Consider the following 20,288-nt stretch of genomic DNA (forward strand, 5'->3'; position numbering starts at 1 on the left):
TTGTCAATTTATACACACAAACTCCTACTTTTTCCTTTACATCCAACAAAGTAGGAGTGCTATGTCAATAAAACTGTAGTTTATAACTGGCTCAGTGCTATATAATGCCATCAGTTGCAAAGACATAAGTTATAAAAGACAAAGAAAAATAGTAATTTCCCAAAATCTTCCCTTACATCAGAATTGTCTGATACATTATGAAAAGACTGCACTTACCCAACAAAACTATGCAGGAGGCTTTTTGTCTTGCATGGTTTGATCCATCTATGCACTAACACCATCCTTTTAAGATTTTACACTTTTCAGTGAATGGTATTGCTTTTTTAAGAATCAGTTTCAGGTTGCCTGCAGACTCAGACAAGCATCACTGCATTGACATTTAATTGTAAATTTATAAAGGCAGCATAAACATATTGAAGGGCTAACTTCTCTCAGAAAAGCCTGGATTCCCAAGTACAACATGTCAATCTACAGACTGAATAACAAGGAGACAGTAGACCTATGCTCTGTAAAGTTTTATAAATCTATGAAGGGAAGAGAAGAGGGAGGAATAGATAAGTAATTATCAAACCAGAGATAGCTGTTGGAAGAGAAGTACATGCAGAGGGGAACCAAAGAAGATAAAATGGAGGAAGTGACAGTTATTTCTGCTTGTGGAGCTGAAAGACTTAAAGCCTTTTTTTTTTATCCCTGACAGGGTTACAAAATGGATGACCTGTTAACATCCTATGTACGCCTGCTAATGAATGCTGTAAACAAGCAAAAGAACCTGCAAGCCTGAGAGCTGAACAACCCATGATCTGTGCCAAATTACCTGTAATTCCATCTCCCAGAAGAAATGCCATTTAAGACACTGAATGAACTGTGTTGCTGAAATACTACCACAAGAGAAACTTAAGCAAGCATGTGCTTTCAAGTGTCTGTAACACTTGTCCCTCTTAGATTCAGATTTAGGGGAAGTTTATCTGGATTTTAAAGTAATATGGGAGCAAGGGGCAGAGGAACCCTAACATGACAGCCTCTTCTGATACTCTAAATCTCCATTCTTAAAGACAGACATACACTAACACTTGTCTTCATTTTGGAAATAAAATGTCCCCTTCATTGTACATGCTCTTACCAAATGCATAAATTAAGGTGAGTCTTTGAAAGAAAGGTACTGTTTTTTTCCCCACCTTTTTTAAATTCTAAGGGTGGAGAAGCACCCTTTAGTAGTAGGATAGCTGGATAACTTTGAAAGGTAAGATGCTGGTCTCCATCTTTTTATCAGTAGGGTATGTGCTACAAATTACAGTAGACCAGGACAGCCAGTTACTGTCAGAATGTAACTGCCATTCCAGTGGACTCCTAAATTAGCAGACTGTCCACTCATTTGCCATTGCCCTGGTTAAATTAGTTTTCTTTCTTCCACACTTAATAATGCACTTGGAAACTAGTAACTGCTTTCTGCTATGCAGTTTCTAGGAATCATAGACCCCAAAATGAGTCTGGATTTCAGGTCCTTTACTTTTACTCAGATGCTCCTATTTCAAATTACAGATGTGCTATTCAATGCAAAATGGAAGTGAAGAACTCAGACTGACAGCTGTTGAAAAGAGACTTTTCTGTTCTATAAACATGTTCTCATCTTGGAGTTATGCAGACATTTGTTCATGAGAAAAGAATAATAGCTTTACTTCCTCCTGATCTTTTCCTGTTCAGCAGACACTGTGAGTGGTAAAATTTGATTCAGCACTTCATCTCTTAGACCTTTGTAAACACACAACTTTGGTTCTATAGGAAGCAGAGGGTGCTCAGAACGTGTAAAGCTTATATGCATTGTGGTATTAGTAAGCCTAGATAATTATCCATCTGGAAAATATGTACTCCCTTAGTGAATGACAAGCCCTCCCTTGCTCACAGTGAAACATGGACATGTCTTAAAGCATTTACACCAAGTTCCTTGAGACATGATCTGGCAGTGCTGGAAAAGCAGCTCTGGCAGATCTCTGAAATTTGCCAATGTATGCACAATGGTTCTCTTGTTCCCTCAGATGTGGGGGGGTGTGAAATTCAAAAGCTAATGGCAGTTTTGTACATGGGTGTCAGGGAAGAGCCCCACTCTCTTTGTGCATCTCAACGAGTGCCACGCTTGTCAGAATAGCTGATCCTTTAGCATTCAATTAGGTTTTAGTGCTGTAATGGCCATTGCTGGCAATGGAAACATTTGGGAGTTAATGACTTGGAGTTGTTTTGTCGTCCTATGTCTAATCTAACTGGCTGCAGGTGAGAAATATGCAATACCTTACCTGTACAGAAATAAATTTTGCAGCCAAACTGTATTGTTCCTGGTTTTTAAATAAAACACTGCAGAAAATCAACAATGCCTTTTTTAACAAGAAAGTTGAATACTTGCTCCATGTAACGTAGACCTACCAAACATCCATGACAGCCTACAAATGACCACATCATCCCATCTACTTGGTGTACACACAATTTGTGCAGCCCAGCCTCTAAAAAGATTATACCCCTTTCTCCACATCCTCAGCAACCAACACTTCACCACAGAAGCAGCACAGATCCAGAACATGAATTCACTGTGATAGTACAATCCCCAGAGTTCCTCAGAGTGCATAATGCTCTCTGGCTCAGCATTGTATATGTAATTTTTTTTTTTTTTTACTGTACAACATACAACTTTTTAACATTTGATTTTTGTGTGAAGATTTCAAATGTATTACAGTTCATTTTATTACAGGAATATAAAAAGGTACAATATCACAACATTTCAATCCACAATCATATGTTTTGGTTAGACAACACAAACAACGTGATAAAATGAGAGCTCCGCATGGTGCAGAATCCACACTGCTCCTCAAGGCCTGAACCAAGGCAAGTAGCTGCTAATTCTTTTACTCACTCTATACCATCCTCAGCACTTAACAGTGCTTTACAGACTAGTACAACCTCATTTATTACATTTGCCTGCCCTGTCTTCAGCATCCAACAACTTTTAAAAAGTGTCAGCCACATCATCTAATACAAAACATTCAACAGCAGAATTCAACAGAAACTTTGTAGAGAAGGTTGAAAGATATTGGCCTAGACTGTACAGACTGCTGCAAAAATAAAGATCAAGATGCAAACCTTAGAGAGCTCATTAGGTTGCCATAACAAAAGATTGCAAGCCATTAGCATACCCTTTGAATACAAACAGGATTCATGAAGCGTGGTTTCTAAAAGCAAAACCATTTTCAAGTGTACTTAGTGAATAGTAGTGATTTTAATTCAGTATGTGTAAATATGAATGTAAATTATAAATGCCTATGATGAGAAAACAGTTCTTACTAAGTGTAGACTTCCAACCCAGATTCAGCCTTCATCTAAATCTATACTCTCCAGTGGTGTGATACTTCAGATGAATTTGGCCAGCATGTCTATTTACAGCAATAGAAAAAACCATGCAACTTATTTGTGACTGAGAAATTTACTGTATTAAAAAGCAAAATAAAAAATCCAAAAGCAAACCCACCCTGCCAGCCTATCCACACACTCATTATATTGTCTGCCTTATATTCTAGTTGGTCTTTAAAAAGGGGGCTCAAAGAAGTAGAGGAAGATGCATATATTTCAAATATTAATTGTTATTACTCCTCCTTAAATTCCACTGTCCCACAAAAGGCATGTCATTGATGTTCACTATTGTAACCACATGTTGCAGGCTAGGGGCAGTGAGAGTTTAACACAAACAGTTGAAAAAAAATGAATAATTTAAGAGATACTAAGAGAACATCACCTTCCGCTAATGCAGAGATCAGGGATTGTGATGACCTTTTTCCCTCACTAACTTTGGGAAATGCTCTGAAGATATGGACATAATCCAAATCCTAGAGAACCAATTGGCTTATCAAAGAGAATGATATCAACTGTCCTTCAAACACTGAAGCTTACTAGGTCTACTGAATTTCTAACATGAGACAAAGCAAAAGCACACACTAAGTCTCTACTTGCAGTACAAAAGTGACTCCATTCACCTCTACATACATGTATTTTCCATTGCTGAATTTGAGAGTGGCCACTGAAAGAATATTACCTCTTGCCTGCTAGTTGCATAGTCTTCCCATATTTACCAGTAGTTATGCATCTGTGTTTTCCTCCACCATCTTCCCAGGAGGTTGGAGATACACAGCTGCTCAGATTTACCATTAGACTTGGCCTACGACTAAGACTTAGGAACAGGCCTAAATGTTTTATGCCAAGAACAATCTGCACCTGGATCAGCAGTTCTTGATTTTTATTCTGTGAAAAACCACCAAAGAATAAGCTAATAGCATGAGTCTTTGCAGTGGCCACATAGTGCTGTTCTTTGTGGTTGATGAGAGAACAGTGAACAAGCCATGCCCTTCTCCTAAAGCAGTGACAAAAGCTGCTACAATTCCTGTAACCTACAGTGCTTATTGGTCAGAAGATGGAAGAGCTCTGCTGTTAAAAACAGGCCTACCTTTTCGTCAGTGTTACAGTGGAAGCAGTATACCACAGCTAAAAGTTAATAGTCACAGCAACAAATGGCAAAGCAGCTGAAGGGAACTGAGTAAAGCCAGTAAGTATCTAAGAGATGGTCTGCATGTGGAATTCTCATTTACACACAGTTAGCCAGGACTTCCCACCACTGCTGTGATATTGCTGGTACAGCTTCATGGGTAGGAGCTACAGCAGACACGTGAACAGCTGTCAGCACTTAGCTATCACCTTGTTGAGATCTGGTCTGAGCAGTGTGATGGCAGTGAGGACAATTTCAAGGTAGATTATTGCCCCAGTGCAATGCTACTCACAGATACAAGAAGCTTTAAACTCTTACTAGCTAATTCACCTGGAGCTGCAGAGTGGTGCCCAGGACCAACTGCTGTGTTTGTCTGACCTACTAAACTACCCCCCTTTTTGGAAGACTTAAATCATGCTAGGGACAGCAGTCCTCAAGTACCTTTCACCCTGTCCACTTCAAAAAAGTGCAGGCACAATCTCCAGCTGTTCATGGAAAGGAGTTTTTAGGCTGCTTGTCTTAAGTTAAGCACCAGAAACTATGGGGAACACCTGCAGAGGTCCCAAAAGCTCACTATGATTATAAAATAGACAGGTGAACTCAGGAACAGCACTGCTGATGGCTCACCCCTAAAGAAACACTGAAAATGTTCATAACCAGGAAGTTTCTCAGCACCCTGGGTTGTACTAGCAGAGACTGTACAACCAGTGAAACTTCACCAGTGATAGGCAGCACTACAGAGAAGAACTATAAACGTAAGGCATACAGATTAATGTCTGAGGTCCTTAGGCTTTAAGAAGAAAGGCTATGGGAAACTCTGATTTGTGTGAAAGTTTTAAGATATTTTAAGAAAAATTATCCTTTTTTGGTTTTCCTCTGCATAAGACTACATTTGCTACAAACTGTAAATATTAGAATCCCTTTCATGTAATTGGGCTTTCTGGAGCATGACCAACACACAGATCTTTCAAATAAAGTGAGAAGGGCAGGGAAACTGAAGCACTTGAACTCAAATTGATTTTAATCAAATTGATTGGTATCAGTTTATCACGCAAAAGAATAAACAAGGTTCTAGCCACACTGCCTAAGGAATGTCAGCTATGCCAGTGGATAGAAGATGCTTTGTGTTGACTACTAGAAGCTCTAGTACCCACGTAGTAGTAGAGAAAAATTGAGAAAATTAGTGTCAATTTCTAACAATCTTTAGTTTCCCATAGCCACCTCTTCCTTCAGGAGGGCCCAAACTCTTCCAAAGAGACTGATCACAGCCTTGACAACTGAAATCTCTTTAGCACTGTACAGAGAAGCAGCAATGCAAACTTTTTCAGCTGTCTTAAGACTGGACCTAGGCAAAACAAACAAGCAGTCCAGATGCCACAACTATTGGTTGCTGGGCTTTCCCAATAAACCTGCAAAACAGATCTGTACAGCATCCATATGTGCTCAGTGGGAATATGAAGAAAGATCAGAACATTTTGCAGGTAACAGAGTGACAACTTTAAGAACATTTGCCTACATATTAAAAAAAAAATTACTTCACTTGGGATAAGAAGAGAAATTTCTATACTTTAACTGAAAAAGACCAGATAACACATCTCTTCCACCCTTAAACTCAACCACTGTTTCCAAATTCCTTAGACCACAGAGAACTGGAGTGAGGACTACAGTTCAACAGAGGAAGGAAAAACTCTGTAGAATTCATCAGTGGCAGAGTAAGTTGTTATTAAGCAAATTAGTAAGCAGCCTGTGAACTGATAAAGCAGAAATCATTCCAAGATGTAAGCTGCATTACCAGAAGCTGGGGAAGGTACTAATCTTTGGTTTTATTTGCTCTTACTAATTACCTCTATAATCAACAGGTGCTGTGAGCAGCAGTTTACGACTGTAAGAGTGCAGTCAGTAGACTGACAGACCTGTTTAAGCAGAGTTTAAATCCAGAGCTTTGGGATGTGCCTTCTTGGATGCCAACTCTGACAATTTCTTCAGGCGTTTCTTCAGCTCCAGAGGGAATTTCTCATAGCACTTCTTGCACACAGGCTTCATGTCAAACTCCACAAACTTATTCCTTTAAAACAATGAACAGTGACCTATTAAAATAGTATTTGCAAACTATATGCTTCACCAAATCAAGTCTCCATGCATCTACATAAATGCTGTCATTTGTATCCTACTGCATATATAAAACAATTCACTTCTTTGGTCATGTAAGTACAGAAATTGTATTCTCGTCAGAAAACTAGGGTCTTCAGTACTGCTACTTTAAAAAGGGAGCAAGATTTTGCTATTTATTTGCATGTAATAGTCTAGGATAGTAATGTTGCTACTGTACAATGGAAGTGACATTTCCAAGGTCCTCTCTGTGATGAATTAAGTGCTCCTACATATACAAGGCCAGTGCTGTCAAGCCAGCATAGGATTTGAACCTGAGAAAGGAAACCTGTAGGATTGCTTTGTTTTCTGTCCCTCTTCTACACATTTGGGGTAACTAGGATAACATTTTCTTTCAAAATAATCTACACAATTGCAAATACTGTCATTGAAGGGAGCATCCAGATTAAGGAGACAAGAAGGATGCAGCTACTTTGTAACAGGCAGTTACTCAAGTTTAGAGCCTTCCTTTCATACTGCTGAATGAGTTCTCATCTTACCCAACTTTCTTACAAAATAGATTAATGAAGAAAAATAAATTAGAGATGATGCTGAGTCCCAGTTCCTTTTTAATTTTGAAAACAATGGAATTATAAGCACCTGCTCCCACAGAGGAAAGGTAAACTGCCCCTCAGTGAGGCTCTGGCTCATGGCTCCCCCAACCTGATACCCTGCCATAGGGACAAATGCCTTATGTGGTCCAAAATACAAACACTGACTTACTTCAGTGTAAGTTTGATGTTGCAGGTGGAGCAGGAGAAGCAATTCACACACCAGGCCTTGTTAAGAGCTGATACCACTGCAAAAGCAAAAGCACAAAATAAAGAGAAAACTGCCAGATTATCTGAATTTGGATTTGTATCCAAATTCAAATGAAGCCAGATGTGAAAAGAAACACTGGTGCCTTGCAGCTGTGGGACTGCAACAGCTGCACTGACAAATGGAACAAGGACAGCAACCCAAAACAAGGAGAGAACGAATCTTACCATCTCCTTCTATCACGTGGCTGCAGTTGTAGCAGACGTCTCCAAAGAGCTGCACAGCAAAGGAAATAAGAACAGGAGCTCATGTTACTGACTAGTCATACTCCACAAATTACACAGCTGGTGTGAACATTAAGTTCTAACAATCAAAGAATTCCAAGATATTGCAGTAGCCCCCAAATATACCAATTTAAATCTTCTGAATAACTTCTTACATTTGCCAAAGAGTCTGTGTTCCTTTGAATCTCACACCACTAAATACTACAAAACCTTTTTTGTTGATGCCTCACACTCTACCACTGTTATGTAATCTTCAAGTCCCGTACATGTAGCAATGTGGAGAAAAGGAGATCAGTAGGGTATGACGTTTACTGTAGACAAACATCTCCTAAGGCTTAACTACAAACATCAAAATAAAATGAAAGCTATCTTCAAAACAGTAATATTTATCTAAGAGAATAATTTATCTGACAGAAGAAAATACCAAACACGCAGCTGTTCAGTACAGTCATACAGAAAAGATAGGTTTTGAAACACACTTTTCTTATGCTTTAAGACAGCACAACATTTATCTTAGGTCCATGGATGCAAGTAATTATCAAAGATTTTAAATCACAATCCATGGTCAGTGTTTTTTTTTTTCTGTCAATGGCACAAAGAAAAAAAAAAAGAAAAAAAATCAATATCTCCAAGACATTTCTATTCGCTTCTCAATCACTTCTAACATCTACCAAGAAAAACTATTTTTTCTGTTAAATCTCACTAATTTCCTAACAATGTATTGCCTCTACAAATTCATATTAAGCAAAATCTGCAATGCTTTGCCTATGAAAAATGCAAAAATGCATTTGCGAGTCAGAGGAAGTACTACAGTATGAACGGCAGAATTTACCTGGTTATAGTGAGTTTCACAATAAGCCAGTCCTTTCTTCTCATAGTGTCGGTGCCCCAAGAATGGCTTCTCACATTTAGCACAAACAAAATGCTGTAAAAGAAAAAAAAAAAAAAACATTCAGTGGCAGTTAAAGCAGCTTCTCCATCATCAGAGAGAAACTCGCATGGCTAAAAGTCATGGCTCAATACGAGACGCTTAATCCTAAAAATGGTTTGGAACATAAGGGACCTCCAAAGACCACCTAGTTCCAAACCCTCTGCCATGAGCAGGGACACTATCCACTAGACCAGGCTGCTCAAAACCCCATCCAACCTGGCTCTGAACGCTTCCAAGGATGGGGCATCCACAACTTCTCAGGACAATCTGAAACATAAGCATTTGGGTTTTTGTATATATTACAGATCATGCAATACCTCCAGCTCCTGGAGCTGGAGGCATTGCAAGGCTATTGTCTGGATGAAGAAGACACCAGGAGGTTTGACAGGCCTCTGGGCAACCTGGTCTAGTTGACGATGCCCCTGCTTACTGCAGAGGGGGTTGGACTGGATGACCTTTGGATGTCCCTTCCAGCGTGGGCCATACTGTAATTCTATGATCCTATGTAACTACAGCTTCCAACTGGCACTAGGCCTCTTCCAAAACAGCTCCTGAAGGAAGTTTCAGATTCAGAGAGGCCTCACCTCAACATGCCACTGCTTTCCCAGAGCATTGACTACTCGTCCCTCAATGGGTCTGCGGCAGGCTCCGCAGATGGGGATTCCCATCTTGTCATGGCAGGGCAGGCAATACAGTTCTCCCTTCAGTTCCCGGGCCTCAGCAGTCAGCTCCTTCCTGAAAACACAAACATACCCCTGAATTAAGAACACCAAGTGAGCTCTTTAATGCTCAAGATGAAGTTTTGGAAGACTAAATTTGAAAGTTGGCAACATTCTGACAACACTCTGGCAACATTCATGATACAAATGCAGAGTCATTAAATTAAGGTAGTGAAATACAGCTACTGTCGACCCATCTTTCTATAATGGTTTCCTCAGTTTGCCAGACAAGAGAACACAGGTGGAGCATCATGTCTTTGGCTAGACACTCTGGCAAAACCATGATGTATACTTGCATACAAAGGCACAAGGGCCATCCTAGCAGTGCTCAGCACTTAACCATTTACATTCTCTCTCAGCACTAGTACCCCTTCTAGAGCAGTACTGCGACTGCCTTCATGGTTATTGGACCAAAAGACTGACACAGCTCACCAAGTCATCATTCTTTCCTATCCAGGAACGCAAAGAGAAACTGTTTCCAATAGTCTGGCAACAACTACCTTTGAACAACACTCTTATGATAATCTGCACACAGCCATTCAGGCAATTACATACCAAGGAACTATTTTCATTGTCAGTATAAAATAGTGTTAGCCACGTTTAGGATAAAAGAATGTGGAATGGCAAAACAAGGCTGTAGGCTTTCCAAATACCTTTTGATTTCTTCTCACACCATTTGTTTGTTCAACAATGTGAAGGCAGCAAATTTTAGGCCTTGAAAAGGACAGCACTGCTGACTGTACCATTTGTCTCTTTCCTTTGTTGTCAGAGTTCAAAATATGAGAACATACCCACAGTGGGTACAGTTGAAGTGATCTGGATGGTAGGAATCATTCCTAAACATCAGAGGCTGCTCATCAATTATCAGGTGGCACTTCTGACAGATGTACTTGCCCAGTCCCTTAGCCTTTTCACGGTTATGGCATGGCCTGCACAGATGCCTGGTTAAACAAAATAAAGAAAGGAAATACTCAGAAGTTTTTTTTCTTAAACGAACATACAGTATCCTGTCTTCCACACCAGCTGCACAGAAAAGAGTACGTGGATAGAGCAGTCACAGAGTTCTGCTTCCTTAGAATACTCCTCCAACACTCGCTGACTTACATCCCATCAGGAATATTACAGTATCATACTAGATCCTTTTTGAGAGGTGGGCAAAGAAAGGTGGCAACACCCTCTCTTTATTACTAACTATGGGATCAGCTATAACTGAGGCATTACAGCACTGGGAGGGAGTCAGGAGGGAGAATAAAAAGTATTAAACCAAAGCACATTGTTGAAATGCCTTTTGCCACAGCTGCATTCCTTAGTCTTCAATAGCTAGGACATACAAGAGACCACTGAATACTAGCTCTTCTGTTGACAAATTCCTTTAAATCGTAACTTAAATAAAATAAAGAACTATGGTAAATCTAACTGTGCTCCTATCACACATTCTAGAACATATTGCAAACACAATCCTACACAGGTAGATGAGCCACATTTCTGCTCGAAAGCCTGGGCAAAGGTGTAAAAAATTTCTTGTAAAGGCTGATGGAATCCACCAGTTTTATCCCAATATTTAGGAGCTCTGAAGAAAAGCTTTTCAAGTTTACTTGTCCATTACTTTCCCTTCTAGTTGCAACACTTCAGGCTGGGAAGAATTTAGGACAAAACCAAAAGGACAGAGGAATGACTTCTGTGGGTTTCTTTGTCACAAAACAGACAAGCTTGCTTAATTCATTTCACTGTATTGTTATGAGACACACTTGCTGAGATTTACAGGTCATTCTCAATAGACACCAGACAAAATGAATAGTTCAAATGGAGAGGGTAGATTTATGGCTGAAGTAGTGGGTTCTTTGCAGGGCCTCTTCCCAAATTCTGCTGTGATGAATCACTTACCCTTAGATATCTGTAAAATGGGGATAAGAATACAACACAGATGTTGTTGTGAGACCTCAAACATTTATGACCTTCAGCTAGCAGACGCCTGTCTAAGTGCTAAGTATCATTATTGTTCTCTCCAAATCTGAGTCCTCCTGTCAGCAAGTGTCTCTCTCCAGGGTTGGAACTACTGTGTGCCCAGACGGAGTCCAGAAAAAGCAGACAGCACCCCATTATAAGGAAACATGCAGCTGTGCTCATCTCATCATAAAGGCAGCAATTTTATTCGGCACTGTCAAATACAAAGTAATTATACGGGGCAGGACATAGGGACCCCGCAGCAAGTGTCCTGAAAGAGACCCCTCTCATTCAGCTGAATAAGATGCCTTCAGCCATTTGCACTGATAAACCATTATCAATCCCTCCCCACTCACAAACCCTCTCTGCCATCCCATAGACCCTCCTCTATTGCAAGCAAAGGAAAGTGTTGGACAGGCTAAGCTGTTACCATAGCAGCCGCCCCTCTCTCTCTCTCCCCCTCCCTACTCCCACCATTATGGAATTATCCAATTCTGAAATGTCCTGTTGTGGCTATTAATACCAGACCTCCCCCAAACCATGCTTCTCTCCACCCTCCTAAAATAATCAAGGGACTCCGAGAAGTCTGTGTTCACGGCTGGGAGTTCAGTAGCAGCCTTCAGTAAGCACGATGAACACTGGAATATTCATACAATACATTCATATCTATAACAGCAGCAGCAACTCCAGTGCCAAGAGCTCAGCTGAGATGAAGACTGCTCTTCAGTGCTGGGCTGTCCTCTCCCTTGCTCTGTTGTGTGACTGAGCTGATAACACGCTATCAGAGCTAGAAGGACACTATATAGAGGGGCCCCCGTCTCCACCCTCAGCAACTCTGCCACTGTTTGCTCTTTTTGGATCATCATCTTGTTTTCACTGTTGCTGCTTCTATTTGGTTTGCTGTCATCAGAAGGAATTCCTTGAGATTTTCCCCCAAAGGACCCCATACTTCACTCATAGGACTGCACTGTAAAGAGGTAAGAGACAAACTTCTGTTAGTAGAATAACAAAGGAGCTTTCCTGATGGCATTAGTTTTAGCTGGTGTCAGTGAGGTGGAAAGACACACACAGACGTGGATGAGTATAATGGAAATATTTGAAACTAAGGACAGCCAGCATTTTTTAACTTCATATAATTTCCTTACTGTTCTTTACATCACTTCTCCAAAACAAAGGTTTTCAAACTTCTGTACCTAACATACATCCATTTGTGCCAAGAAAACTGATAGTTGAGTAGTACGTCCAGTGCTCTCAGACACTGCTTTGGTGCTACTACTTGAAATGAGTATTTCAGCTGAAAGGTGGTAGGCTCAGCAGGGAGTGACTTTCAGGAGAACAATTTCAGTCAGAATTGGACTATTTCTAATGAAGAGTACTTTCAGTGAAAGATAGGAGACATACCCATTTAACAAAGCACTATAACCGTAATCATGAAAACCCACAAACTAGCATCATCCCAAACCAGGAACTGCTCAAGCTGAGAGGAAAAACAGGAATTTCTGATATCCAGTACAAACCCTAACATATAATTCAAATTTAACTGCAGCAGGCTTTATAACAAAAGCAGCTAACTCATAACAAGCTAAATATGTCTTCTGCTTATTAACCATTTCATTAATGATAGATAGAGCATCTGCTGGAAAAGTAATCAGGATGTGGCTATACTGGCAGCCTTGTAGATTGTTATCTGCTTGTTTCCGAGCAGAAGAGAAACAGGGTATAAAATACATTCAATGTGTGTGCATTTCAAAGGAGCAGTGACATCCCCATTAGAGCTCAGCCCTGGGAGGCCTGAGATAACAGCTCATTCCAGAATTGTGCTCTTTTTAGCAATACGTAAATCACTAAATATTCCCACACCACCAAGAGTGCAATCCAAGTGGAAATGATCGGACAATGAGCTAGACTCCTAAAGGAGATCTGTCTGTAGAGTCAAAGCCTTTTGCACCATATAGCTGAGCACAAACTACAAAGTCTAGGTCATTTGGGAAGGTTTCCCAAATATTTGTTCTTAGCATTCAAACAAACTAGTCCAAAAAGTTTTCTAGGACTTTGAGAAGTGCTTATTGTAAGCCTAACAAACCAAAAAGAAAGAAGACACCTAAAAATTAAACACATTAATTTTAAATTGATAGGATAAACCCAGGCAAAACAGAAATGGAACTGGAAATAACTTCAAAGGACTTTCCACAGTCTCCAGAACACACTGCCAAAGAACTTCTGTAAGGTTGTAGTACTTTGTTGAAAACTTACCAATTCTAGAAGCTCAGCACTGAATTGTAGTGACGTGACAGCTTTTTTCCTAACCTGCTCAAGTGCTACATCACAATTTTCACATCGACAAAGAGAATTCTAAAATACTAAAAAAAATAAAAATCCAAACTTGATTTAAATTCCCTTCTAAATTAAAACCTAAGCAAAATTAGAAAGACACACTCTTCCTTTTACTATGATTTCTGACCAGGCAATGAAAAATACCTCCATTCACCTTGTTCTAAAAAATAAACTGGGTAACAGCAGCTCTTCTATGAATGCACTCGTTTGAAAAGACTGAATCTACTTCAATATTATCACTAGTTCTAAGCCTCTCCCTTACTGACACTGACATGCTTAGCTTCTAGATTGCCCTGACATTCTGCTTTCTATTCTACCCCACAGTATTTTTCAGTGAAAGCATTGTCTATGTTGCTGTCAGTGAGAACAAGTCTTGATTTTTTAAGTCTTAGCTATTCCAGGTCTGGCACTGAGACTCAGCTGAATCTGAACTTCAAAGATCCTCCTCAGGAAATCAGCTCAAACAGCATCAGTTCAATGTATCATGCTGCTAACCCCCTAGTATTTACCTTGTAAACAAGGAAAATGTCTGCTTATTGCTTTGCTTCCTGAACAGATTAAAATCTCAGGAAGAGACATCTCTCTCTGTTCCATTAGACAACACTTGTTTCTGACTTTTCAGCTGGTGCAAGCCAGCATTTCCTGTCTTTTCAATGGTGTCACAACCATGTCCAGAGCAATGTTTAGCCACCAGATCACCCAGTCACCAAAAGATGCTTATATAAAGAACATCTGATAACATTTTTTGCAGATGAAAAGCATATTGAAATAAAGTGCTTGACATAAAGAAAGGCTACATAGACAGAACATGAGGTTGTAAGTACCACTGTAAATTAACAGCCAGTAAAAAGGCATCATCTCATAAAATTTCTCCTTTGGTATGCTATAGAAAGATACATATGTAAACTAATTCCATCCAGAGAGGACAAGTATTTGATCATTCAACATAACTGTCTCATACAAACCTAAAAAAATCTCGAGTTCAAAACTACTTGCAGCTTTTACTTTGTATAGGACAAATAAACACTAGGAACAAACATCGTGGGCTTCTCTGCAATCCTGACAAATTCACATGGAAAACTGCAACAGGAAATGTCAAACCATGTCTTTTTCTGCCACAAACACGCAGGGTATCTTATCAGTGCATGGAGTAAGAAGGCCCCTCTGTGGCCACATGAAAAAAATTCAGTTTCTGAATTTCATTCAGTCTTTCTTCTGTTGGCTTTTGGCTCTTCAGCTATGAACTGAACAGAAGGCATCCAGCATATTAATCTCTAGGTATTGTAGTTTTCTGTTCACCTGAAAATGACAGCTGCTAAACAAAAGACAGTGATTACCTAGGAATTTTGTTTACATTTTCCAAGATATTGGTCAGCTCTTAATCCCATTGCAGCTTCTCAATTAGCCACCTGGATTAGACATCTGGATAATCAGTTCTGTTGGGAAGGTGGATGTGTTGCACAATGTCTTAGATCGCTTGTCTAATGACGTAAGATTTCAGCACATAGCATAGCTGCTTCCTGAGACTGAAAATTCTGTCTAACAATGTTTGCAACCATCTTAAAATTTTAACCTCAGTAGAGGAAAATGGATTCATTTAAAGATGTATTCAATATTATAGAGAAATGGTCAATCAGTACAAAATGCAATGGTAAGCACAACGGAGGTACTGCTGTACATACTTGTGATGGTTTGAAACTGTCTTTTTAATTTTTCCTTGCAAAGTTCAGAACAGAGAAAGTGAAAGAATGTAAATAAGTCACTATTGGGTGTAAGAAAGCAAAATAACGATTGTTCTAAACACTTCCATTGGATAGATAGAAACGTTTAAGAACTATTACCCAAAACAAAGTAGGCACTCTGCACATTCTGCGTTCGGCAGTGGGGGCAGTTGCTGGGCTGTCTGGTTGCTGTTTCTTCTTCTCTTCTGGCTGAAGATAACACACTGACCTTGGCAGCTAAGTTAACAACTTTCTGCTTAACTAACTCTGCTTCTCTGTCCAGGAGGGTCTGGGGGGAAACTCCTGGGAGAGGGAGGCCCCTTTGGGAGGGTCCCCTTGGGGGGAAGCAAAGGGAGATCGGTTGTGCTTTTTCTGTTGATTGTATATATTTGTAAATGTTGTGAATTTTGTATATTTGTACATATTCATTGCATTTCATCTGCTTGTAAATACAGCTTTTCATTTGCTTCCAGACTGAGCTAGCCTGGTTATTGTCGGTGGGGGGGAATTTCAGCTCACACCGACACAATACTCTTAACACCTCCAAGGAATCCAAGAAACAGAGATGGCACTGGCAACTCAGCCTGGCTGCATTTCCATGCTACCTCTACCTACAGACAAGATATGTGTAAAAAGACATAAGTACTTCCCAGAAAATCTTACTTCTTATTGATGCTGTTCAGGAGCACACAGACAACTGAGATTGATGAAGCTAAGCTCAGTTTTATTAAGCTGCTACTTGGAAAAGGCCCTAGATAAGCTACAGTGGAGTTCAGGCTTTTGAGGGAGGAAAACAGAGAGTTAAGCTGTTAGAATGAGAAAGCTGAAGGGAAGAATGATACTTTGACAAGTAACCAACACCATCCTAATGTTTTCTGAGTCAATTCAGTACTTTTTGCTGTTTAAATGAGATGCTCCTAACCCATCTGAAAAGTTTCCTCCCATATTGGACCCTGATGAATTTGCCCTAAATATAGGACTAAAATAATTCTCAAATATTTTCAGGAACCCTGCTGGCTTTATAACAACAGCAATACCCAATCTGTCTTCCATCTCTTCTAGGAGCAAGATAGATATTCTAAGGTCACCTAGGCCACCTTACAACAGATACCTGTACTCAGACAAGCTGACTCATAAGGAGCTCTTCAGTCATGAATCAAGCCTTAACACTAAACATACAAAAACCTTCTACCTAGGCAGAGAATCCACTTCCACTCTTCCATTAACCAAACACAAGCATTTCCCTGCACTTTTATTCAACTGATCTCAATACAGGTTGGACACAAGCTTGTAATAAGCTAGCTAGCTCATCAGAGTGGTTTATTCAACAGGAATTAATAGTCTGGAAAATCCAGTGGACAATAATGTATTTTTAATTTTACTACAAGGATTTAAACTCAGACTGACCTGTTGTATTAAATATGAATACTACCAAACATGAGACATGTCTTTGTGGGAGAGAGGGGAAGAAGAGGGGTTGGGGTTGTTTTTTTTTCTTCACAAAACCAGGCTCTTTTCTAACACTGTCTTAATTCTTTCAGGTTTCTGTTGTTTGGTTTGGATTTGTTTTTTTTTTTTTCCCGTCAAAACTGTGGTGAAAAAATGAATGGTCCAGCAGATCCTTCAAGTGTACTCCTCAACTGCTCAAATCAGTCAATTTTCTCTTTGGAAACATCAGAGCAATGTGGCAAAGAGTCACACCTGGAAAACATCCTTTTTGCCACTTTCTACTTCCTGGACTTCATCCTGGCTTTTGTTGGCAATGCCCTGGCTCTTTGGCTCTTCATCCGGGACCAAAAGTCAGGCACACCTGCTAATATTTTCCTGATGCATCTTGCGGTGGCTGATCTGACTTTTGTGCTGGTACTTCCCACCCGGCTGGTGTACCATTTCTCTGGTAACCATTGGCCGTTTGGTGAGATTCCATGCAGACTCACTGGCTTCCTTTTCTACCTCAACATGTATGCCAGTATCTACTTCCTCATGTGTATTAGCATTGACCGTTTCCTAGCCGTTGTGCACCCAGTGAAGTCCATCAAGCTCCGCAGGTCCCTTTATGCCCATTTGGCATGCACCTTTCTCTGGGTTATAGTTGGGGTTGCAATGGCACCTCTGCTGCTCAGTGTGCAGACAGTTGAGATGAAGGACACAACCGTCTGCCTGCAGCTCTACAGAGAAAAAGCCTCACGTCATGCCCTCGTGTCCTTAGCAGTGGCATTCACCTTCCCATTTGTTACCACAGTGACTTGCTACTTATTAATCATCCGAAGCCTGAAGAGTGGGAACAGAGTTGAGAAACACCTGAAGGAAAAAGCTATCAAAATGATCATCATGGTCCTGATGATTTTTCTGATTTGCTTTGTACCTTATCATGTCAATCGCTACATTTATATTCTCCATTACAATGGGACCAAAACTTCCTGTGAAACACAGCGTCTTCTAGCCCTTGCTAACCGCATCACTTCCTGCCTCACCAGCCTAAATGGGGCCCTTGACCCAGTCATGTATTTTTTCGTAGCTGAGAAATTCCGTGAGGCTTTGTGCAATCTGTTTTGTGTCAAGAAGACTGTAATGCTGCCTCAAACATATGAGGGTAAGACAAATGAAAGCTCACTAAGTGCTAAATCTGAACTATGAACAAAACTCTTATCACTGATTGAACTTAAGAACACTCTGTATTCCACAAAGATCAGCTGAGAATGCATGTAGGCAGAGAGATAGCCCAGAGTCAAACCCATCCTGTGGAGGGAAGTTCTGTCTTTTTTTTTTAATAGGACTGCAATTAATAAGAATAATTCTGACAACAAAGATCACATATTCTTATCTTACTGAAACTGCAAACAGAAGTGCAGTTTTACCAATTTCAAGATGTGAAACTGAGGGCTGAACAGTTAGGAATAGGGAAGGGAGCAAAAAAGGCTTTTAAATTACTGTCTTTTGTTTAAAAAAAAAACCCAAACAACAAACCAAACTTAATTCCCAAAGCATTCAGTAATGACTCTTCCCCTACACAATGCATGCTGCCTACTTTCAGATCTCAATTTGTATGAGCAGTAGAGATTCACCCTGAGACAGACTTGCCTGATGAAAAGACAGAGTGCCTGAAAATCATCTTCAAGCCTCCAAATTCGAAGCACTTATACATAGTAGGCTAACTGTACTAAATGGTGGCAAGAAAAAAGCATAAATCCTGCAATGCACCCAACCTGGACTGGAATTAAGACAGATCTTACAATTCTTCTACTTCTTCCCAGCATTCACAGCTGGCAACAACCACTTAGCTTCACACTGTTTTTTCTATCTGTTCTCTGCCACTGTCTCAAAGCTGCAGAGGTTTGACAACATTTAATGCATGGCCTCTTTTATGTAGTTCCCTGCAAAACATATCCTGATAACTCTCAAACTAAAGAATGGACAAGGGCTGTTTATGAATCCAGCATTCATCTTTACTACGTATCAAATAGTAAAAGTATGAACTCAAATAGCAAAAGTGAAGGAAAAGTAAGCATATGAAGAAGAGAAGTCTCCTTTGCTCAGGAGACATCTTTGAGGAGTTTTTTAATTATTTTTGGGGTCCCATCTAGGAAGGCTATGCCTTCACTGCAGATAAAATAAGAATTATCTTAACTATCCTCACTGCTATAAATTGCATTCAGTGGAAGATGTCTGTAAATCACAAGCAGATTAGGCAAGACCAGGTACAATGAGAAGTGAGAAAAAGAACTCAAGAGTTTCCAACAATATTTACTAGAAGAAACTTCAATCCTATGGAGACAAATATTATTGGAAATAGTATCACTGAATTATATTTTTTATGTACAAATACATACACGGATCCCATTTCTGTGCTTTTGGGAATGAGCTCCTTCCAATTCAAGATTTGACCTGCAAATTATGAAATCAAACATATTTTATCTTCTTTGAACTGCTTCAATCCTGACTGCTTTCCCAAAGTCGCCCAGGTGCTGTCTCAACAGCTTGTTCTAACAAGCTTAACTGATTTTCTTTTGATGGTTATGTCCAACCCTGAAAACTAAGGCATAGAAATTGCATGCAGGATGGAAGAGGCAGTTGAAAGGACTCCCTGCTGGACAGGGTACAAGTATACAACCTTTCCTTCCCTCCTCCTCCATTTAGTTAGTGAGAATATAAGATCTAGGAAACTACTAGACTTTGTTCAAGAAGTAATAACATTATCTATGACATTATCTATGACTTGTGCAACACTGTCTGCTAACTGCTAGATCGATTTATTTTCTTATTATGGCATGCTTTTGTACAAGTTCCCTTTCACGTTTTATTTCTTACTTCTTAATTAAATGCATTAATCAACCTTCAGGACTCATTTATATATTTCTGGATATAAAACAAATGATTTATGAAGACTGACGGAATCACATGCTGAACACTGTTCTTCATTCCATTTCCCATGTCCTTAGATATCAGGAAAAATTTCTTTACTGAAAGAGTGGTCAGGCACTGGAACAGGCTGCCCAGGGACTTGGTGGAATCACTGTCCCTAGAGGTGTTCAAAAACCACACAGACATAGCACTTAAGGGCATAGTATAATGACCATGGTGGTGTTGGCTCAATGGTTGCATTCAATGATCTTAGAGGTCTTTTCCAAATTATATGATTCTGTGATTCCTAACAGGCTGCTCCTTAAAGCTTCTTCAGTACTTTTTCAAGATTCATCTCTCAGTGTACAAGTAACTGACTGCTCTCAACACCTCACTACTGTATCAGTAACATACTGATAAAAATTTCAGAGGTCCTGCTCCATTTTACCTGCCAGCATTCTTCACAAAACCCAGGTCAGCAAGTACTACATCACAGAGTTCACAGCGGAAACATTCTGGGTGCCAGTTATTGTTCATTGCCTTGATAACACGCCCAATAATGAACTCACCTGCAAAAGGAAAGCAAGA

The 20,288-nt window shown here is 39.9% G+C and overlaps 3 protein-coding genes across 4 annotated transcripts in view; 2 read left to right on the plus strand and 1 right to left on the minus strand.

Annotated features, from left to right (window-relative positions):
• Window positions 1–781, plus strand: part of MYO7B (myosin VIIB) — a 46,321-nt gene extending 45,540 nt beyond the window's left edge. The window contains exon 48 of the mRNA XM_054385721.1: window positions 698–781. Coding sequence (XP_054241696.1) covers window positions 698–781 — 84 coding nt within the window. The remainder of the gene's footprint in view (window positions 1–697) is intronic.
• Window positions 782–2,704: 1,923 nt separating this feature from the next.
• Window positions 2,705–20,288, minus strand: part of LIMS2 (LIM zinc finger domain containing 2) — a 30,185-nt gene continuing 12,601 nt past the window's right edge. For both annotated transcript variants that reach the window (XM_054386113.1, XM_054386112.1), the window contains exons 4-10: window positions 20,149–20,269; window positions 10,152–10,301; window positions 9,226–9,376; window positions 8,543–8,635; window positions 7,654–7,702; window positions 7,391–7,466; window positions 2,705–6,584 (exon numbers count right to left, since the gene is read on the minus strand). In XM_054386113.1, coding sequence (XP_054242088.1) covers window positions 6,437–6,584; window positions 7,391–7,466; window positions 7,654–7,702; window positions 8,543–8,635; window positions 9,226–9,376; window positions 10,152–10,301; window positions 20,149–20,269 — 788 coding nt within the window. In that variant the 3' untranslated portion in view covers window positions 2,705–6,436. The remainder of the gene's footprint in view (window positions 6,585–7,390; window positions 7,467–7,653; window positions 7,703–8,542; window positions 8,636–9,225; window positions 9,377–10,151; window positions 10,302–20,148; window positions 20,270–20,288) is intronic.
• On the plus strand, window positions 16,962–17,996 carry GPR17 (G protein-coupled receptor 17). Its single transcript, XM_054386111.1, has one exon. The coding sequence runs from the start codon at window positions 16,962–16,964 to the stop codon at window positions 17,994–17,996; it is 1,035 nt and encodes a 344-aa protein (XP_054242086.1).

Source organism: Indicator indicator, chromosome 13, assembly GCF_027791375.1.
Source record: "Indicator indicator isolate 239-I01 chromosome 13, UM_Iind_1.1, whole genome shotgun sequence".
NCBI lineage: Eukaryota > Metazoa > Chordata > Aves > Piciformes > Indicatoridae > Indicator > Indicator indicator.